Raw genomic sequence first — 23,291 nt, forward strand, 5'->3', positions numbered from 1 at the left:
ACTGAAAAAAGCCAAAGCTATCAACCAGGTTCCTCATTTCTAGATTAGTACGGTTTGCATTCATTAACTCGCAGGTACCGTTTTCCGACTTTAGGTCGGGCAAGTTAAAATCACCCGCAATCAGTATTATTTGGCCAGATACCTCCGAAACGATATCGTACAGCATTTCCAAAACACTGAAATCCGTGTTTGGTGATCGATAAAACGCTCCAGTGACAAAAGAAAGATTATTAGCCAGTGTAACTGTGCACCAAACCGACTCGTCCGAGTCATGACCGATGTTCAACATCGAATACAAAAGGAACGAATGAACTAATATAAAAACACCACCGCCATGACCCGGCCTGTCGTTGCGATAAGCAGTATAGTTGCAGGGGAACACCTCGCTATCAGTAATGGATGCGTTTAGCCAGGATTCAGTACCAAACACTATATCTACCTTTAATGACTCAACCAATCCGGCAAACTCATCTATCTTGTTGACTATGCTACGGCAATTTACCACCGCAATAACTAAATCACGATAAATAGAGCAAATATCATTTGTACGTCACCGTTTTGACAGGGCAATAACTTCTTCCTTCTCATCGTCCCATGTAAACGCTCTGCCATTTATGATCAGTTTATCGTCCTTCAACTTAACCTGGTTTTTCTTATCCGCCTTCTTTGCTTTGCCGTATTCCCAAAGCTCGAGTTTCAAATGAAAAGTCCTGTTCTACACTGTAAGAGGAGCCCTTGAATTTGCTTGCATTCTTCAAAACGGCCATTTTTTCTTTATCGGATGAAAAATTTACAATTATAGGTCTTTTATTCCGTTCATAAAAGCGACCAATCCGATGTGCCCTTTGAACCGACTGCAGTTCGATTCCCAAGTTTGTAGCGCAGATACCCTTAACCAAGGCTTCAGAATGTTCCCACGTTTCGGATCGATCATTGTCATCTATCCCATAAAACACGAGGTTCGATCTACGGCTTCTGTTTTCGAAGTCAAGATTTTTCTTTTGCAGAATTCTTACTTGATGACTCAGATCCCTAATTACAGTTGCTGGTTCTCGTACTAGCTTCATAACGCTTCCTATCTGGTCTTCGGTTTTGTCAAACTTGCTGTCCATTTCAACCATTTTGGCATCATGACTAGTTATCCTGGCATCAATGTTTTCTAAGTTATTCATAATAGTATCCTGCAGTTTCTTCAAGAAATCCATTTCTCCTTTATCAAAAGGCCCAGGGTTGAGCTCAATGTCGAAAGAAAGAAGCAAGAGCAAAACGAGCCATAAAACTCGGTTCACAACTAAACGAAAATGTCTATCACGTCCTGTGCACTGTACTCGCGCTGTACATGAAACACTCGCCCGCGTGGGAAGAGCCGGCAACGCCATGACTGCTTTAGAAGTTTCAATTAGGTGAACAGTAATAACCTGCAGAAACAACAGTGGCGTAAGCTGCATGTCGGCAAGCGTGCCGCCTCTAAATCCCACGCAGTCAAGGGGCTGCGCAGCTATATAAGCCAGTACCGGGTCATGTGTTTCGCAATGCTCGACGAGCCTGCCGTCGAAGTCATGGTCGAAGAAACCATCCCAGTGAGCCTTGCAACGTTCTTCGTACAGCGATGAGCTTGCGTCGATTGTCGATATGTGCCATGATGGGTCAGAAGATTGCTCGGGTTAGCACGGATTAACCGCACACCCACCCAGCGGTCGATGTGCGATCACCGTCCAGGAAGCACCGAAAACCTCCAGAAACAACAGTGGCGTAAGCTGCATGTCGGCAAGCGTGCCGTCTTTAAATTTGACAGTTTATATCCTGACGTCCATAGTTAGTACGCGTGAATAGTATTTTTCCGATTTGATAACGTAGAAGGTATCGAGTAATGGGTATGCTGACAACATGGAGCCTGTGTTTTTCTATATGTAAGAGTAATCTATGTTAAAATACTTGATTTGCTCGGATCAGTAAATGTTTGCCAAAGATATTGTGTGTGGGTAAATCACGCAGCCTACCATAGTAGTTTTCAAAAAATTCGGACTACTCGTTTTTGCAAGCTTCACAACTTATCATAGTTTTTTGCTGTAGCTGTTCCGCAAATCCAAACACAATAAGTTAGCTTCCAGTAAAAAAGGGCGTAGAACATTGCTTTCGTTAGCCATAATTGTATTAGATCACCTATTTTATACATACAGCCTACTACTTTGCTAAGATCATTGCTAAGCTTATTGACATAATTGTACCAGGAGAGGTTCTCTTTAAACCAAACCCCCCAAAACTTTTGCGTTGTTATTGTTCTAGCCTGTTTGCTTGAAATATAACAGTTATATTTACAGGCAATGGCTTATTTATTGGTTTATTTATCGGATGACCGAGGCCATTTTGCAGGACTCCGGGACAACCCTTCGTTCCCTTGCTACGTTAATCTTCTCTGTCAACCATTCTATAGAGCAGTTGTTCAGGTTTCTGAGGGCCCGGTTGGGAATGCCATCAGGACCCGGGGCCGACCTGCCATTTAGATTCAGGAGAGCTTCCCTCACTTCGCATGCCTTGAAGGGGTTATCTTGCTCGGGGCAAGATGAGCCTTGGTAAGGGTGATTGTCTTCGTCACTCGAGTTGCCCCGCGGCAGATACTTGTGAGCGACTCTGTCGAGTACGGTCTTCAATGTATCTGATTGTGATGCCTGGTGTGGAGCCTTCGCTATCACTTGTCTTTTCTTTGACTTGGTGTTGGTATCATCGAGCAGATGCTTGAATAGGTTGCATTTAGCTCCAAATCTCATATGGCCATCCACGGAATTGCAGACCTCATCCCACTGTTGTCTGCTCAAGGTTTGGAAGTGATCTTGTATAGTTTTGTTGAGCTCCGCGATCTTGTTTTGGAGCCCTCGGTTGAGCTTCTGCCCTTTCCATCTGTTCAACAGTGACGTTTTAACTTCTAGAAGATGAGCCAGGCGGCTATCCATCCTGTCCCACCTCCAGTTCAGCCTCGACTTTCTTTGTCGCTGCACTGATATCCTCTTTTAACTGTTCAGCCCACTGCTCCAGGCTAAGTGCTGAGTCATGTGTTTGTGCTCACTCTTCCCTAATCTTGAGAAAGCAATCCCAATCTGTAATATTCAACTCATTGAGGTCCCCGCTTCTCACGTTGACGGAGAAGCGGGGACCTGACGAACGGTGCCCAGGATATTGCCATCACTGCCAAGGTCTACTTGTTGGTTGGACGAAGATGCCGATTCTAGATTCCGTATGAAAAAGAGGTCGGGTGTGGTATCCCTAGAGCAGGAGTTGCCGATCTTTGTAGGAAAAGCCGGATCTGTTATAATCGTGAGGTCATTATTGACTGTAGTATGCTATTGGTCAACGCCCTTGCAATTAGCTTGTTGATACCCCATGCTTGATGCGGAGCGTTGATGTCTCCGGCTACCAGGAGCGGGAATGTCTTGGCCTTGCTTGTAGCCTTGTTGATAATTGCCGCGAATCTTTGCCTGAGGTCTTTGGGTGTACTATATATGTGCAGTATAAATGTACTTGTCTTGAACTGACCGCTGGGGATGATTTCAACGAGCGAGTGTTCAACCTTATTGGATTCATGATTCATATCGTGGGCTATGAACACACATTTGTTGGTGACTAATGTGCTGACGCCCCTCTTCCCATCACCATATTGGGTATGCGATTTATAGCCCGGTAGGGTGACCGTATCCGTGAGGGTTTCGCGTATTAGGATCACAAGTGGCTTTTTCTGGGTGGGTCCGAATGAACTGTTGGAGGGCATTCCTTTTACGATGGAATGCCCTACAGTTCCAGTGCCAGATATGAATTACCCGGTGATGTGCCGCCATTGTGGGACGTAGTAGTTAGCTTGTATTATAATATGCTGCGGAGTGCAGCCGCTGCCGACCTTTGAGTGTCGGTGTTATTCACTTTGTCCAATGATGTAATTGTAGCCGTTGTAGAAACGTGGCGCTCCAGATTATCGCATCTGACCCCTAGTGCTCTGACCGCCTCCGCGAGTTTGTTAATAACAATTTGAACCTTTTCGAGGGATTAATCAATTTTACCTATCGTTTTTTTTTTCAATTTACGAACACTAGCGCTCTTGTGTGAGGCATGAAAGCCCACGCCCTCTTTTTGGGTAGACCATTGCCAGTCCGTTCCGCTACGGGGATCTCCATGACTTTTTTCTACCACAGGGGCCTGAGTGGGTTGAACTTTCTTTCGCTTGCTGGCATTTTTAGTTCTGCAATTTCTGTTGTAAGCTGCTCCATTGCGTTTTTGATGAAGCGTTATCTCTTTCCAATTGTGCAATCGTATTGTGCTCTGGCGATTGCCCCCCCGATACCTTTTTCGGTGATTCCTTGACCCGGCCAGCCCATGTGGTACCACGACCAGCAGGCTCCTGGATCTGAACTCCAGGTTCCCCGGAACGAGAGTGGCCCCTCGAGCGGGAGCGGGTACTAGGGGCCTTGCGGCCCCTGGAAGGGGCACGGTCCTGGTAGCCACCATCCTCGCCGCCGGGGTCTCGGGATCGGCTCCTGGATCTGTGCGAGCTGCTGAGGGCCGGCTTGAGAGGGGGTTGGCGACCCAGTTGGTTGGTTGGATTGTTCGCGGTTGCGCCGTTCTCTTCTCCGTTGTCTAACTACAAACGGAATTTGGAACCTTTGCTTGCAGTTTCTGTCAGCCGTGGGATGAGGGCCTCCGCAGAGGGTGGTGCACTTCTGTATACATTCGAGCTTATCATCGGGTTGCTCGCACTACAGCCGCGGCAGATTGCATTTTCAGGGGCTGGGCAAACATCAGCTCTGTGGCCATGCCTTCCACATGCATAACAAACGTCAGTTTGTCTGCGATAGAGTGAGCATTTGACCAAACTGGGACCACATTTTATGTAGTCCGGGACTTTGAGTCCATCAAACAGGGTCACTACCGTGCTTGTGTTCTTGATTCTTCTCACCCCGAGGGCGCTTAGATTCTTGGGTTGAATGAGGAGGTGTTCGAGCTCCTCTCGATCGATGGTGGGACCAATGTCGCGAATAACCCCGTTGCATGAGTTTTCGGGGGCTGCGATGTATGTACTAACTTCGTGGCTTGCTGGTCCAATAAGTATCGCTTTCACATCGGCGTAGGCCATGACGTTGTGCTTTGATGGTGTGCTTGCCACCAATATGCTTTGCACCACGTTCGGACATATATCCTCCGCCGTATCCACCTCCGTAAGTCTAGCAGCGTTAGTGAGGGCTTGGGCAACTCTGAAGTTGCCCATCCTCTTGATGTTCAGTCCTCCACGGGGTTGGACTATGATTCGAAAATGCTGTAGTCGAGGCAATCTCGAAGCTGTGGTTAGCCGTGTCTTGACACTTGCCGGATCCTGGCTTTTATTCCCATTACGTCGCGTGCCGGTGACTCGGCCGCCGTGCCCGATCGAGTCCTGGATGATGGGTTTTCGCTTGTGCAATGCCGTAGTCCACCCAGCACTCTCGCTGACTTCCTCGGGAGAGATATCCTCACCGTCAACGGTGATATGCATAGCCGTAAACATCATGGCTTTAGCATGTGGAACCGCGCTGAGCTCGCCCGCCGAGCTTCTGCCGGGGAGAGGTCGCACAGAAAAGTCCTCGAACGATTGGGAAAATGTCAACCCACCGTTGAAAACTTGGTATCGGCGTAATCCTTGCAACTTGTCGATTGATGCCGACTACTTCAAGATTGAAGCAAATTTTCGACCTCAATTATGTAGGGAAGCATAACTTCTTCCTGACTGTTGGAAGCGGAATTTCGGTTTATGGTCTGCATCATGTGAAAAAATTTTCAAAAAATTTTCAAAATTCGAAAGTTCATAGACGAAGTTTATAAATTAATAGCTCTGCATGAAAAACAGATACCGCGGTTCTGTAAATGGCATCCATTAGGTCATTCAAAGCGGGCGAATTCGATACGTCAATCTATATCTTACGTGAATATGTTGCGTTGTGTACAAGGGTTCAGCAAAAGCTGTATTTCCATATTACTGAATTTTATTTAGATTCATGTAAAACATATAAATGTTGTCCCCTTTAGATGTACATCAGATGTAATTCACATAATTGTGATATTATTTTTCCTTGCTGAGTTAGCGAGTTGTAAACTTGATGGTTCTGATTTTTTTTATTTTTGCCAATATTGAAATAAATACATTATCAATATAAATCAAAAATTACAAACCGACAGTCACTAGATTTTAGGTTTCCTTTAAATGCAACAAACCTCGTCAAATTTGGTGCCCTAGTTCCCGAGAAAAAGGAATTCTCCTTTTACGTGTGTTTAGATAGCACCCGAGCTAAAGCTTCCTCTTAAACCCATAAGCATTAAGACTGTCACCCGTTACCTCGTCTAGTTTTTCCATAATTGTACAGCACTTTCCGTGCAAGATTGGCAACAGGAAACAAGAGTCGCAAGCAGTTGAGAAATCAAACGACCTACTAAAGAAGAGAACCAAGGCAACAACCAAACAGGAAGAAAAAGCGAATATTAACAAATTTACCCGTTGTTTATGAAAATCTTTATAAATCTTTTATTTAAAAAGGAAGCAGCGAAGACGCCGCCGGGAGTGGAGAACAATTCTGTGTGTTTTGAATGACGCTTCTACAGTTATCAGAGGAGCCGCCTGACGTATCCACTTCTCTGCTGTGCTTATGTATAGGTGTTTTTCTAACCTTCCGCGGTGAAGGCAGTACCTCTATAACCGCAGCGTCCTGCGCTCTACACGGCTATACGGGACTGGCGGCCACGCAACGTTACGCAAGTTCCCAAATAACCATGCGAGTTGGTTGTGGAACCTGTCTTGGTAGGGCAGTAAACGAGGGATCAAAAGACCTGTGATGGTTCTGCAAATGTATGTTCCTCAAATGTAATTCCGCAAATGTAATTATTCCAGAGCCAATTTAAAAAACGCTGCTATAGTCGGATACAACTCAAGTCTACAGTGAAGCCCCGCCAGCCACTGTTCGTCCGCGAGGCTGCAAATAATTCGTACTTCAAGCTTTTTCTGTCACCCAAATTCGGCGGTAACTACAAAAATAAAAATTATTAGCGCGTAAATTTATACGTTTTCCCTCGCCTATTATAATGGAATAGCGAATGTCTAATTTTTTATTCAACTGAAATAAAATGCTTGCTTCGCTGCAACTATGCAGCATATCGTCAAGTTGCACTTCAGTTGGCAGTGAAGTTTTATCAGTAAAACGGGCTCAGAAGTGAAATCAACTCTACCGCAGGCTTTTGAAGATTTAATTAATTATGGAGTTCCGCAAATTCCGCGAATGTAATTATTCCAGAGCTAATTCGAAAAACGCTGCTATAGTCGGATACAACTCAAGTCTACAGTGAAGCCCCGCATACGCCCTCATAACCGCCAGCCACTGTTCGTCCGCGAGGCTGCAAATAATTTCTACTTCAAGCTTTTTCTCTCACCCAAATTCGGTGGTAACTACAAAAATAAAATTATTAGCGCGTAAATTTATACGTTTTCCCTCGCCTATTATAGTGGAATAGTTTATGCCTAATTCTTTATTCAACTGAAATAAAATGCCTGCTTCGCTGCAACTATGCAGTATATCGTCAAGTTGCAGTTCAGTTGGCAGTGAAGTTTCATGAGTAAAACGGGCTCAGAAGTGAAATGAACTGTACCACAGGCTTTTGAAGATTTAATTAATAATGGAGTTTTACTTGCCGAAACCATGAGGCATGCCGTAGTTGGGGATTCCGGAAATTCGGACCACCTGTGGTTCTTTAAGGTGCACCAAAATCTAAGTACATGGGTGTTTTAGCATTTCGCCCCGATCGAAAATGAGGCCGCTGTGGCCGGGATTCAATACCGCGACTTCGTGCTTCGCAGCCCAACATCATAGCCACTAACCAACCATGGCAGGTAGACTTTTGAAGAGTGAAATTGAAAGACTCCATACATTTTGTCCATGTCGGTTGCACACCTCATTGCTTCCGCCGATGCAAAGACTTCGAGAACAGCAGACGCTCTGGAGGTATTGCGTACGAGGCCATTTTGAAAAGACCACATGACGACGATCATGTTTGCTTCTCTGATTGGCTGGCGAAGTAGCAAAACCCCGCGTGGGCGGTGTGCCTTGGTTGTCAACTGCTGTTCTTTTGAGGTTGTATGCTACCATAGAAATCTTTGTTTTCCACTTTGTCTATTTAAATAGTTCTTGGCAGTGTTCTTGCTACGCTTCTTTCCTGTGCGAGTCCATTCGGTGTGATTCCTTGTTTGCCAAGTAAAGAAGAGGTGTATCTCACAGGCGTACCTGTGAGATACACCTTATTTCATTTTTCTTTTGCGGGTTTACGCGTCTTTATGGTGAATGGCGGGCGTTATTGACATTTTTTCTAGTAAAGATACCCCCCCCCACACATTTGCATAGAGTTACCTTGGGCTGCCCCCCTCCCCCCGAAAAAAAATCCTGGGTACGTCCCTGGGTTGAGGAAAAGAAGAGGAGGTGGTAGATTTCTCTCCGCGCTGCAGGAGAAAGCCGCATTCAAGAACGTTTCCTTGACCGCGGCAAGATTCTGGAAGTGATGCGTCGACGGAACGCTCATCGCAATCGTCCACCCTAAGAAGTTCAGCCACGGCTAAACGAAATCCTATTGGAGCCGCGGCCTACACACTGCGGCACCCGAGTGGAGCTTGATAGCAGCGCCGCGGTGGGGCAACGAAGCCGCTCCGGCCACCTAAGCCGTGGTCTGTTTACTCTTTTGGCCGACAGTACTTATAGGGTGTTTCACGTAACTTGATAAAAAAAACTTCAAATACATGCAGATGCCATGTAGGTGGACAGAACCAAGATAATCCTGTTTGCCGTCGCTTGAAAATAGTCCGACTATTTTTTACACTCCGTCGAATTAGATTATTACTTCTAAATAATTATTAAACTACGTATCATTTGCATATGTTTAATGTTTGGCTCAAGTTAAGAGAAGCACCCTCTATACACTCAATATTTATCTAATTAGACTATTTTTGAATAGCACACGCTGAAAAACGCACTAAACAGATACCGCTCTCCTCACGGTGAATGATATGTACGTTGCCATGCTCATGCAATTTGCGTAAATTACATTAACTTCGTGACATGGCAAGTTTAAAGGGCTGCTCACCAGGTTCGGTCACTGCAAACAGACAAGGGCGGCGCGTAGATCACGCGTTATGCAGTGGTGTCTGAAATGTATCGAGCGACTGCACGGCGCAATAGTCGCAGAAATTACGAAGAGAAGGTCGCTGAACTTTAATTTCAGGGAGCACTGCCTTCTGCGAGAAATTGAAGCTCACACGCAGAAATGTCTTTACGTAAGAGGTACTGCATTCAATGCCGCCGATTATGGCACGTGACCTCGGTGAATTGTCTAATGCAGAACGCGCAATAGCACCACTGGCAGTAGGCTGGGCAGCAAAAGAAGGAAGAGAAGAAGAAAAAGAAATCTGTGGATTCCACGCGCTGTTAGAATTGGGTTAAGCGAAGCTTTCATCGCAGTTTTTGAAAAAAAAAACATGCTTCCGCTTAGTAATCACTTAAAGGTAGAACTCATAAGACCCAGCTGGAGAATGTTTCAGTGGGAACGACGTCGCTCAACTAAACATGTTGCGCTCGATCACGCACATGCAACTGTTGACGACGAAATAATTAGGATGAAAGAAGGACCCCAACGGCAAAAGGATGACTGTATTATGATGACCCAACGACAGCGCTAGAATGGCGACGGCAGCATGGATACCAATGGATGAAGACACTGGAGTGACGACGACACTATAACGACGACAGCGTTACGGCAACGTGACCTGATGTTCGAATGGTGCCTACGGTATGGCAATGACGCTTTGACGAAGAAAATTGTTTAAGTGAAACAATGACGACGTTATGACGACAATAAGGGACGATGCTGCAATTATTATAATAGTCTGACAAAGACGGCGTGACGACAATGATGCGGCGATGCTAGAAAACGACAGCGTAACGACAATGGAAATCACTACCATAAAATGACAACGCAACGACAACTACGTGAGAGTACTACTGGTGACAACGATGCAATGTTGCCAATGATATGACGACGGAATGATGGCAAGAGTGGGACAACAATGGCTTCACGTCCATCGGCTGACGTTGCTGGAGTAACGACAAAGGCGTGACGACATTTCAATAGCAATGTTGGAATAATGCGGATATTACGAAAGGACAGCATGAGGACGAGAGTGTAAAGAAGGGAATGACGGAGCTCGAGAAACAACGACGGCACAACGACTATGCGAAAATTATTAGTGTTCTAAAAAGCTGCACTGACGACGTCTGTGCGATGGCGACAGCACTACGACAATGGATTGACAAAAGTCAAAAGGTCATCGTCTTGCATCGTGATGAGAAATGCATGTCGTGAGAGGGTGGCGACAGTGTAATCACTACGACAAAATGACGACGATGAGACGACCACGGCGGCATGAGGACGATGAATTGTTGACGACAAATCAATGACTACAAAACGCCGATGATGGCATGGCTGTGGCGGCATGTTGCCGTTGAAGCTCAGGTCCATGTTTACGTGCATCACCTGCCGCTGTGAGCCAGTATGATTCGCACTATATCGGGGGCTCCTTTGTCCAATCTCCGGCACCGGCCGATCGTCCAGGATTGTATCCAGGACCCAGCATAGAAGATAGTGGTGCGATGATGACGGCGTGATGGCGGCATAACATTATGTATCAACAATGCATTCGTCAAGAGACCCATCGATTCGCTCTATAACCGGTTATTGTAGGACTATGTCCGGTGCCGGCCAGTCATTCAGAACTGTAGCCAGGCGGCAGCGCGTATGACAAAGGAATGACTACGACGTCATGGCGTAGACTGTGACGACAATGTTATGACGACAGTGGAATGATGACGACGCGCTTATGGCCGTAGAATGACGACGACGAAATGACAAGTACGATGTGTTGGTGTTGGAGATTACCTGCGCGCTTAGGTGCATCACCTGGCACAGTGGGCCGCCTTGATGCGCAATATACAGGTGTCCCAAATATCATGCACCAAGATTTAAAACTATGCAAATGCCACGTAGTGGTACAGAACCAAAGTAGTGTTGTTTGCCGTCGCATGGAGATACTGATAGTATTTTTGGGCAATCTGCCTAATTACATAATTAGTCTTAATTAATTAACCAACTTCTCATTTTATAATTACGGGAAAAAGTGTCAATCACAAAATTGTAGAGCAACACAAAAAACGTCCGATAAAGCTTTCTGTTGTTCAAAACGTTGTTATGGTTCACTGTGTGCGGCGGTGAAGGAAACGGATGCCAAGCGCCTGAGGCACGACGTGCCTAATCGTCACGCTCGTCGACACGAAGAGACTTGTCCGTCGGTTGTGTCCAACGGGATTATTCACCAGTGCAAATCCTACTCTCTACTGTCCTCCGCTAGTGAGTGGTTTTTTCACCGAATTCGTGTGTGTGAGTTGGCCAGTGTGTTGACCCGACGTTACCTGCACACCCCATTTCCACACCAGTGAGTGGCTATTCTTCGTATTCGTCTATGTGCGCTGACCAGCGTGCGTACAAGTCCCTCCACCGGGGAACAAGAGAGTATATGGTTGCCCGGATGGCGCAAGGCTTGAGAAGGCCAGCGAGACGCCACGGATACATCTTTGCTGCCCTTGCGTGCAGGAGCACACAGGCTGAACGTTTCTGCACTTTTTTTATTATTTTGGAGTGCGCCGCTCACCCGTAAGGATGTATTAAACTTCTGTTATTTGTTTTTACATCATCTCATGTGCCCTGCCTAACCATCTCTGATGGTCAGTATGGTTCGAGCTCCAAGCAGACACTGTAGAAAGTCGCCTAAACCCCGCCCTGTACAAATTGGTACCAGTTGGTAACAATTGGTGGTAGCCGTAACAACGTGCTACATAAAAGTGCTTTACCGAGCCTGAAAGAAGTCCACTAGTGCGCGCAATGTGCCTCGAGCGGCCAGTCGCGCGGCAATGTTTCGCATATTAGCAGACACCAGGTGCCAGATAATGCAACTCTTGTTTGTTCTTATTATTTTCTACGGCCCATAACAGTGATGCACATTGCCAGCGCATATAAACGTACATGCTTGAATGTGGGACTGGGCAGTCTATTCTTTCCCGTTATACACAGTTCACTTCATGATTACATTTGCACAGCAATACAGTCGCTCATCACACGTACTAAAAAGAACAATAAAAAATGTTGGCAACAAGAAAGCAGGTTCCGAGTAAATCTTTCCATGCCATGAAAATCACGAACTAGTGAATTTTACTTACCGAGCAGCCGCTTGCTCATTCCTGCATTAGGGAAATACATTTCCTTCTTATAATGAAGATTTTGTACATTCGTGTAGCTTACAGACACACTAACATTAATAGCTTGACAGTCGACAAAAGATTATCGCGTGTACTTTTGAGGTATGAATGATTCGTAGTTGGTACAATGTGCACCAAGGCAACATTGTGAGGAGGTATTGAGACAACATCAGTGGACACAATAATATTTTAAAAGAACAATGAGGAAACCAATGCACTTTGATGCATTATAGATATCGGTATGAAATAACCATTCATAGACAATAACACGCATGGACCCGACCGATCAAAGCCGGAAGATGCTCATCTAAAACCTCACTCACATAACTTATGTAAGCGTTTATGCTCACGTACGTACAAATAAAAGGCTTCAAGCACGCACATTGTAAGGTTATGCAGATTTCTAGCGTAGAGCATGCGCAAGAGGCTTAACACTATCCTAAACCACCTATTTCACTGTTGCTGCCATACATTCACCAGCTATCGCATTTATATTTGCCTCGTAGAGGTAGAAATCTGTCGCTATTTCGAAGGAGCAGAATCGTTTAAAACACAGCTAGCTAGTTACTTGGAATTAAACTTTTAATGACGTATATGAATCAGCGTATCGTACTCATCCTTTTTGGTTTACCAAGCATTACAGCACTCATCGCATTGATTTGACACTACTCTTGACCTTCCTTTCGCAGGGCCACGACCAGCTCTTGCGTCAGACTTTCACTTATGCGGATGTCCTCGTGTCCATTGGAATCGGCTGCCTTCTGCTCTTGCTGCTCTGCTTCGGAGCCGTCGCTTTCACCTGGATTAAGCGCGGCTCGCCTTCCCGATACAACGTAAACGAGGTTGCTGCCGTCTGCGCGTCAGAAGGCTGCATCCGCCACGCCCGCCTCATCGCGGCCAAGGTGAACGTGAGCATGGATCCGTGCGAAGATTTCGAAGCTTTCGCCTGTTCCAGGTGGACTGCTGCGACGGAACACTACGACTACGCCTCGGCCGTCACTTCGGCGCTCGCAGGACACTGGTTTGACGACTTCCGCGCGTCCATGGTGGCTGGTGCAGTGCAGATTCCCACAGGTCGAAGGGTCATTGCAGCCTTGGACTCGTGCACTGCCGAAAGCACATCCAAAGGCTTCGCCGAAGGCCTCAAGGTTCTTAAGGCCTTCATGAGCAGGCTAAGAATATCCTGGCCGGAAGAATCTTTTCCGAAGGCGAATCCTTTGGGCGTACTTCTCGACATGGCATACAACTGGCGTTTGGGTCTCTGGTTCGAAGCTGCTTCCGTGCACAACAGCACAAACAATGGAGAACGCCGACCCCTCGTGTTCCTTTCACCGGGCACATTCGTGATATTCTGGTACCCATACCAAAGGAGTGTCAGTGCTCTAAACTACGAGGACTACTGGAACCATTTCTACAGAACGATAGCACCAGATCAACCTCAGTTGACCACAGAGGAAATAACCCGAATTGCGTCTGTCGAGAATGGCGTCTTTAGCGAGCTCATTGCGGTTTCGAATTCAACCATCAAGGAGCCTGCAGAAGTGTCCCTCGCAGACATGGAACGATTTACAAACACTGTGTCGCCGAACCAATGGATCGTGGAATTGAACAAGGCAATAAGGCCAAGTGATTTACTCACAACAGCGAGCACAGTAGTTGTCTCCGATGTGGCGCTGTTGCGTACGATTGATAACCTCTTTTCGCGGTACACGAGGAGAGAACTTCTACGGCACATCTCCTGGTTTTTCATTCAAGTGTTCGCCGGCCTCGCCGACCGACGCCTGCTAGTTTCTAAGGTTGGGCACGAAGGAAGGGCCTGGCTGTACAGGCACATATTTTGCGCCACGGAAGTGGAGGCGGCGTTCAAAGCGCTCGTCGTAGCGCTTTATCTTGTGCCTCGTTTTGCCAAACCCATGCGGCAAGAAATCAACGACCAGCTCTCCGAAGTCGTCACCAGTGCTATCCACCAAATTTCCAATGTGTCCTGGGCTGACAAATTGTCGAAGGGGGCCGCCGTCCGTAAGTTACAGTCTATCAAGACGCTTTTGTGGCTGCCGGACAGCTTGCTGACAGAAGACGCTCTCTCTGTGATGTACAGCAACTTTTCCCTCAACGAGAGCTCCTTCATTTCGTACTTTTTAAACGCGTACGAAAACTCAGGCAAACTGATCAAGCGGGACATGTACGCCGAGGCACTCTCTCTGCCACTTAACTTTGTGCTGCCTTTCGTGAACTACGACTACATAAGGAACGCCGTGTCGATCGCCATGGCTGCGCTGTCGGCGCCTCTATACGCAGCGAACGCTACTGCCGCCATGTTTTACGGTGGCCTGGGCTTCTCCTACGCCATGGCCGTTGTGCGTGCCCTGGACGACACAGGCCTCAGGGTAGATCCGCAGGGCCGTGTCCTCAACTCCGACGATTCGTGGGTCTCCGTGCGGTGGAAAGACGCGGTGGCCGCCAAGACTTCCTGCCTGGGGGTGCAATCGGCGACTCTCTTTCCGGAAATTCCCGCCGTAGAGATAGCGTACGCGGCATTCCAATCTGCCCTGGCAAAAAAGGATCGTCCAAAGCGGCTCGGAACCAACTTCACGGAAGAACAGGTACGGTGCGATGTAAAACCATTCATCTTTAGCATGACGTAATAATACTACATTCACAAGCTCCTTGACAATTACATTACAAAATTTACTTCCGCTATGTTTGTAAAAGTGTCAACGCGTTAGCAATAGGCAAAATTACGGCATCTTAGTGGTGTGTCTATGGTTGTAATTTAAAACAAAGTGTCATGACACCTCAGACACGTTTCATAAAAATGAAGTTGCAGCAGTTCCTTTTCCAACATTTCCAGTCAGTCAACGGCCTTTGCATTGCCTGTCCAGCGTGGTCGGCCAGCATGTAGCTTTTTTCTTACTATTTATTTCGTTCTTTATCAGTAATTATATCCTTTAGCCAATGACAAGTAGGACAGGAATGTCTATGTCTGAAGCTTCTTTTACTATTGCCCTGCAAACACACTTGCATCCGTGTACACCATGCGTGTTTGATGTCCCGATCAAAAACGATAGCCGACAGTTGAAGTACTTACATTTTTAGCACAACCTGAGAAATAGTAAAGCATCCAATATGGCCCTATTCAGGCTTCAGCATCCAAAGCAAGCTGTATGCGTTTGTCACATAAAAGCAATCGCCTGTGCAACATGTTGCATTTCTTCACTCCGGCAACAACAGCTAGTCTGCTCGATCACTAAACCACCTACACGTGTCTCGCGCACGCGTGCTGCCTACACCGCGTAAATTTGCAGCAGCAGCTTGAATAGCACGAAGGTTTAGGGGAAACTTGCAGCAACGGAAACCGATGCAGGCTCTACTTCGGGCACCCCCAACGAGAAAGCAAGAAAAATAAAATGAGAAGGCAGGGCTCGCGAGGTGTTACAGTGGCTTTTGTCTCCGCTATGGGGAAGAATAACTGTAACGTCAACGGTCGAGGCAGTCTGAGAGAGTCCCTGATGCGGGATAAGTATGTCGGGCTTTCGCACCATGTACTCGCTATAAATTCTATCATTCTATATATCCGAGATTGCTGAACCAGAATATAGCAAATCAGTTGTGCGGTAGATGGCAAGCTGGAGGAACGTTCGCGAAATGGAAAATGCACAACCACGTGACTTGTACCTCCGTGCTGTAAGTACGGTGGGTGTTAATTTCTCCTTTTACGACCAAGACGAACAGCTCTGGGCCGTCCAACAGGTCCTCAGGGCGTTCGAAAGGCAGGGACCCATCGAGCCGGCAACGGCGAGCGGAGAACCGCGCCGAGTAACGGCAACTTCGTTGATGACGTAGGCCCTCGTCGGGACGCGCTAGCGCCCAACTGCAGGCACAAATAAAGTTGGCTCCAATCCAATCGCAGGAGTCTTCCTGCAGCTTGCGGGCTTGCAAATAGGCCTGCGTCTTGCCTCTAGCTTCAAACCAAACTAAACGGCTAGAACACAGGGCACACGAAGCTATCATCCACCGGCACACTTAGACGTTGTAGGCCGCCCATCGTAGGCCGCTTTCTAAATAAGGCCAGCGCAGCCGCGCAGGAGTAAAATCCTCCATCTCCCCTCTCTGCCCGGAGCGTTGTGCACAAATAAAGACGCGCGCTTCCTCCTCGCCTAACTCCCTCCGAGGTGGTGATTGAGCCACCGTCCTCGGCTACTCTTAGCAGGCTTTCACTAGCAGTACAGCATACGGCGCGCGGCCGTGGGGTTATTGCACTTGGAATTTATAGGGAACATCGCGGCGACGCCGACAGCGGCAGTGCGTCTGGAGTGTCCATATAATGGCTATCGCAATATAGCAATAAAAATGGTATCGTGGGCCACTTTTGCGGCACCGTGCCAATTGGTATTGAGCGAGCTGACTCTCATCCACGGACACCTGCGCCGAGCTATATAACGGCCACGTTGAGTGCGGAAAACGTTCACACGGCGAGCGCACACCGTTTTCTTCCGCTTGCCGCAAAAGGCAGCCACACTATAGCGTTGTGCCACGCTTCTCCAGGTTGCGATATAATCCCTATCTGTTAAACAGCGGCTAGCAGTAAACGACCACTCGCGAATCGGTGGCTAAGGAATGGAAAGAGCAAAATTAGATGGAAATATTTTTTTCTTCTTTGCAATAAAGTACAAGATTGCATGCCTCATTGACGAAAACTATAAATTGTAATGACCAATTATAAGCGCAGCAGAAAGTAAAAATAACGAGCTGCAATACAGTAATCTCCAATGGTCTTCAGTACAAACAAAACGAGAACTGAAGAAATCACGCATAGAATAGGACATTCGTTATGTGAAAGCGCGTGAAAGAAGACCGTGAATACATGCACAGTGCCCCTAGCTGCCAGTCGCGCAGCCATTTTGCGTCATTCACAGGTGCCCTTCACGCTCGGAATTTTTTTGTACCACGTATTAAGCAACATAAAGCTGTATCAGGACATTGGCATCATGCTCTACAATTTTCTCATTGGCACTTTTCATCTAAATATAATATTTGCGAATTAAGTAATTATTAAGACTATTTATGTCACTAGGCGGTATCCAACATATAATCCGAGTATCTCCAAGAGACGCCAGGCTACATTACATTGGTTCGGTCCTTGTCCTTCCATGTGTTCTGGGCACGAAACTCTGCCGTCACGCTATGGGAGAGGTTCGTACGCTTCGCAAAGCTGCTGCGACGGGGCAGCACTGTGTGGTCATGGTTCGCGTACGGAAGGTTTACGTTGAGCAAGACGAGCTGATTGGTACGGTGCGTTCTGTGCATGTACTGCCCTATTTTTCGAGTTTTGTAGGCTGTTTAGCCGAAGTGGTTAAGTGGGACAACAATGCCCAACGTGATGCGTGCCGGGGTGCCGTTTCATCTGCGAAGGAATGGCAGAAAATGTTTCGTTGTTTTGTTTACCGCGTAACAAGGAGCAGCGCGAGAAATGGAAGCAGGCCGTACCACGGCAGCAAAGTGGCCGTTTCAACTACGTATGCAAATATACGCGTTTGTGCGCGAAACACTTCGACGCCTCGGACATCATCACTCCCTACAATTTCGATATCAACGTCGAGCCCCTGGAGCGTGAAAAGCCGATGCTAAAGACTCAATCCGCCACAAGGATTTTTCAAGGCCTTCTAGCGTATCTCACTAAATCGAAACCTTGGTTCCGCTCATCGATAGTTCGGCCCCCATGCAAACAACCACGTGAGTCGTCGGGTTCGATTCAAGAGCGCTCATTTCTTTATCTTTAGAAAGTGTCTGAGTAAGAAGAGATTGCTGGCTCTCCGGTAATCGAGAGTATACTTAAGGATGAAATGGTAACCAGTAAAGCAGAATGGTTGGAGGCGATACTAGCCACAACCTTAAAATGGGTGGAGTGTGTGATTGCAACGGCACACCCCACCACACCAGAGTGCACCACACCGCGCCACGCCATACTGTGCACTGGTTCATATGGACGCTGACCAGCTAGAAGAAAAGCGGCTGAAGACCACACGACAGGCAGCGAAATACGCTCGGGAGACAGAGCACACTGCCTACCTAGAAGAAGAATGAATTTACTTCTGGGGCTTTGCGTGCCCAAACCACGATTTAATTATGAGGCACGCTGTTGTGGTGTACTCCGGATTAACTTTGAACACCATGGGATCTTCAACGTGTCTGTAATGCATGGGACACGGGTCTTTTTTTTTGCATTCGCCTCCATTGAAATGCGGCCGCCGTGGCCAGGATTTGATCGCACGACCTCGTGCTTAGCAGCGCAAGACCATAACCGCTAAGTCATCGCGGCGGGTAGAAGCACCTCTTTGCGCCATCTCTCGAGGCGTCGGAAAAGTCGTACCGCGAAACTCACGGACGGCTGGCGTTCAGCGCTCAGCGCCAAAACATGACAATGTAGCATATGGTGCACTGTACCTGCCTTTTGAACGTCGCCCTCGGAAATGAAAAATACCACTTCAGCGTACTAGAACTTACAGTTTGAGTGATACTTGAACAAACATTAGGAAGAACTCAGGAGCAATATGTTTTGCAACTCTTCTGGGCAAGACTGCAAGTCGGCCTAGTTGGAACAAATTCATCTTGTGCGCAAACAAACAGGGACGAAGAATAGAAGAAACACAAGGACGAGCGCTTTCTAACAACTGGTTTTATTTTTGAAGAACCACCTGCTTATATACCCACAAACCTGCGCGATCTAGTCAAACAGAGCACGCCTATAGCGCATATAATACACTATTATATGCGCTATACGCGTGCTCTGTTTGACTAGATCGCGCAGATTTGTGGGTATATAAGCAGGTGGTTCTTCAAAAATAAAACCAGTTGTTAGAAAGCGCTCGTCCTTGTGTTTCTTCTATTCTTCGTCCCTGTTTGTTTGCGCACAATAAATTTAAAGATGTCTTCCGGGCAGTAACTAGCTTATGTAATGCGTACCTTTACAAAGGGTGGGGGGGGGGGGCAAGATGCTGCATTATCTTAAGTTTGGCTGGTTGCGTGGGTCTCGTTTTGTTCTCGCGACTTGCCGGGATGTTCTAGTTTATGTGCCCGGATAAAGACTCTGGCTTTTCGCTTAAGCCCACTTGAAAGTCGCCGACAACGGGAGCTAAAAGTATTTCGTGCCTAACAATGCGGTATTGGTGCTGTGGCAACTTGTGTTCGTTTAGGAGTTCATTTGTGATGTGTTATGAAATGCTTATGTTTTACGCTTTAGTGTTCAGCAAGAATCGATTATGCATTCTGTATTTATTGCCATTCATTTGCTGGTGTTTCCTGCGCCCCAATGCATGTCTCCCTTGTTTTGATGTTCTTTCTTTGTCCTTCTTATATCTGCCCCATGCTTTATAACAAACTTCTTGCATCATTGAGAATGGTCGATCTGTCGTTACCGGATGCCTCTTTGTGTTATCTGCATGACACTTACTTTAAAGAATGCATAAATGATCGTCCTTGTATGTTTTTGCACCAACACGTCTTATTTCTTTCTCTGATTGAATTATAAAATTCTAGTGTTTTCTAGTTTTTGACCATGACAAAAATACCAGAACTGATGATCAGAACATTTTAACCTCTTGCAGATCGTTGCAAAAACACTCATACATATAATTTAGGTGCGCGTTGAAGGACCGCAGGTGGCTTAAATTAATCAGGAATACCGCGCTACGCCGTGCTTCATAATCATATCCTAGGTTTGGCACGTAAAATCCCAGAAGCTTTTTTTTTTTTTTTTTAGTGACACACCATGAGAAGCAGCATGTTTTGAGAGGCTATTTTTTTTCCGGAGTGCTCATTTCATAGCAGGAGATCCGCTCAGGCAAATATTAACGAGGAAGTAAAGCGACGGTTGGGGAAATTCAGAAAGGTAGATTACCGAGGCGGCCCCAGACACAACCACAGCGGTAGCGGCATTCGCATGCCCTCTCATGCACAGTTACACATCTTGCGGCGGGCGCTGGCTCTGAGGTGGCACTGAGGTGGCAGTTTCGTGACCAGAAAAAAAAAAAGCACGGAAAAGCTCTGGTTCGGTTCAGCTTCGTGCCATTTGCATATTTTAAATCCTTGGTGCATGATGGTTGGGACACCCTGTACAAATGAATGATAGTTTTATATGGGCACATTGAGCACGAAAAAAGACGCCGAGCCAGAATTTCGTCAGCTAACGGTCATAAGACAGTAACGTTAAGAGTAGCTATAAACTCCACCGACATCTAGTGCTGTTGATGTTATTAGTGTTGCTGTGTTTCTACACATGTATGAGCAGAGCGAGGCAGTGTGGTTTCATTTTATTCAACTATTTTGCTTCTTGCAGGAGTTTTTTATCACCGCCTGCTTCAGCCTTTGTCGTTTGCCCCAAACAGTTTTTGGATCGCTGGCCGGGAGCTGCAACAAGGCCGTTATGCATTCAGCCGCATTTTCCGAAGCATTCGGATGCAAGAATGGAAGAAACATGAATGCATCCCGGATGTGCTCGTACTTTGACTGACATTTCGAAAGCGTGTTCGAGTTTAACAAATCTTTTCGAAGATATCGCCTAGTATGCATGCTTGATTTACCGTTTTCCACGTGAGAGGTAATATTTCAAGGAAGGTTGTGTTTTTATGAAGCTGATCACATAGCATTTTCTCTCATAAAGTGGTAAACAGACTGGGATTTAATAGAGTTGAACAATTATTAAAAACAGGCTGCCCAGCATGTGAAAAAAATGCGGCTTCTTCTTTCTCTTTCCTTCTCAGTCCTCATTTACTTATGAGGGACATCTATCTGAGTTACTGCAAAACTAGAATCACTCCACGTAACCTTAAAATACCCGTTTGTATTTCCATAGAGATTTCTTACTCAGCTTTTAGGCGATTCCATCGACGATTCAAGTTGCAGCTACAGCCAAAACATTCGCTGATTGTTATACCTAGCTGTTTTCATAGGTCGTTCGAAGATGTGCAGTATGCATATGTTCTCCTAAGCATGAGAAACACACGCCAAAATATCACTCAATAAACTGTGTACCCGAGCTCATCGTGCAGTGTTAAAAAGATTATTGCACATTCAGCCACCTCGTTTGTAGGTGCTGCGAGTTTCAGCCTCCCGAAGAATGTTCTCAGAAATAAATGGTTAAGGAGGTTTAGCTGTAGAAAACGTCAGGATGACAGCGCAGGAGCGAACAAGCCACTTAATTCATACTTTTAGGGTACATTATGTTCAATTTTCGTCAAACTATCAGACCATGCTCAGCATAAATTGTGGCCACAGACAGCAGGCTGAAGCTTTCGCTTCGGCGACGCATCTCTGACCACACCGGTGATGTAGACTGTCGGCCACCTCAAAGGCACTGAAGCTTCCGCCGCTCATCATCATCATCCAAGTCTGTGCCCCATATGTCAGCACCGGTAAAATGCACTGATTGCACACTTTCCTTTTCAATGATAATGGTAAACTTCCAGTCAGGAGCCGACACTGCCTGCCCTATGCGTGTCAACCCACTTTTATTCTCCTATGAATTTACTTCTGATGACCAGGGTTCCCTGAGATTAATTGACCTACGTAAACGTACTCCTTCACAGACTCTAGAGCCTGACTGGTGATCGCGAACTCTTGTTCCCTCGCCCGCCTATTGATCATTATCTTTGTATTCTGCATAATAATCTTCAACCCTACCTTTGCACTCTCTCTTTTAAGGTCCTCAGTCATTTGTTTTAACTCATCTGCAGTATTGATGAATACAGTAGAACAATGTCATCGGCAAACGGAAGGTTGCTGAGATATTCGCCGTTTATCCTTACTCCTAAGCCTTCCTAGTTTAGTAGCTTGAATACTTCTTCCAAGCACGCAGTGAATTGCATTGGAGAGATTGTCTCCCCTTCTCTGACCCCTTTCTTTGTAGCCAAATGTTAGACGAAAACTCGTCTGGCGAGGAAACATAATGGTGCCAAAAAACGTGCACTCACCAAGAATGAAACAAAAATAAGGAACCGACGTTTCGGGTCCCGTACGGGTCCCTTGATCACAATGAAGATGTAAGCATGAGCGCGCGGCTATTTATGGGTGTGGTGGCGCAGTGATCGGGAGTATATCTCCGGAAGATTACCCAGCGTCCTGTTTATTGTGTGTCTAGTTGATTGGATGTGAAATGATTCTAAAAGCAAACGGGCAGATAAGTGTTTTTCTTTTGCGATGATGGCTGCGGAGTCCCAGTCAATGATATGTCCAGTTAGTTCGTGATGTTCCACCAGGGCGTTCGCGACTGTGTGGCCCTTAGCGACGTCATTTGTGTGTTTCAAGCACCGTTTAACATTTCCGCTCTCGCCGATGTACGACGCGTCACCCTCCTTGCAGGGTATCTTGTATATCACACCCCGGAAGTCCGCGTGTTACAAAGGGTCTTTCGTGCGTACCAGCTGTTGGCCAAGTTTTCGGGAAGGAACGTGGGCGATTTGAACACCGTAGCCCTTAAAAATTCGTGCCAGGGCTTCGCTTGTTCCCACTGTGTAGGGTACTGCCGCGCGCGTCACTGTTTCATTCGCCGTTTCACGGCGGGGCTCCGCTGCTTTGCCCTCCTGCGTTCTGAGCAGTTGTCAAAGGTAGCCACTGTTCAACAGGTCCCTTTTTACAACCTGCAGCTCTTGCCTAGGTTTCGTGGGGCTGGAGCAGACGCGGAATGCCTGGGAGAAGAGCGCTGCTGCGACGGATCGCTTTTGCCCAATTGGGTGCGCCGAGTCAGAGCTCAGGTATTTTCCCGTGTGCGTTGGCTTTCTGTACAGACTAGTCCTCAAGCCGCTTGAAGTCCTCTCTATGAGGACATCCAGGAAGGGAATGCGCCCATTGTTTTCCTCTTCAGCCGTGAATTGTATACTGGGAAATGCCATACAAGGGAAATGTACACAAGGGAAATGCCACTGTGGTTTTGGACCGTGA

General features: G+C 46.7%; 1 protein-coding gene across 1 annotated transcript; it reads left to right on the forward strand.

The window, feature by feature from the left end:
• The first annotated feature begins 1,532 nt into the window (after positions 1–1,532).
• LOC142570750 (endothelin-converting enzyme 2-like) lies at positions 1,533–21,124 on the forward strand. Its single transcript, XM_075679092.1, has 3 exons — positions 1,533–1,580; positions 13,046–14,959; positions 20,692–21,124. The coding sequence occupies exons 1-3, from the start codon at positions 1,533–1,535 to the stop codon at positions 20,863–20,865; spliced, it is 2,136 nt and encodes a 711-aa protein (XP_075535207.1). The 3' UTR covers positions 20,866–21,124.
• Positions 21,125–23,291: the final 2,167 nt, after the last annotated feature.

This window comes from Dermacentor variabilis, chromosome 2, assembly GCF_050947875.1.
Source record: "Dermacentor variabilis isolate Ectoservices chromosome 2, ASM5094787v1, whole genome shotgun sequence".
NCBI classification, from domain to species: Eukaryota; Metazoa; Arthropoda; class Arachnida; order Ixodida; family Ixodidae; genus Dermacentor; species Dermacentor variabilis.

Excerpts from the sequence above, each read along its gene's own strand:
- LOC142570750 (XM_075679092.1), top strand. The coding sequence starts at position 1,533 with ATGCTCGACGAGCCTGCCGTCGAAGTCATGGTCGAAGAAACCATCCCA. Across the intron at positions 1,581-13,045 it reads TGGTCGAAGAAACCATCCCA|GGCCACGACCAGCTCTTGCG; the intron begins GTGAGCCTTGCA and ends TTCCTTTCGCAG. Across the intron at positions 14,960-20,691 it reads CCAACTTCACGGAAGAACAG|GAGTTTTTTATCACCGCCTG; the intron begins GTACGGTGCGAT and ends TGCTTCTTGCAG.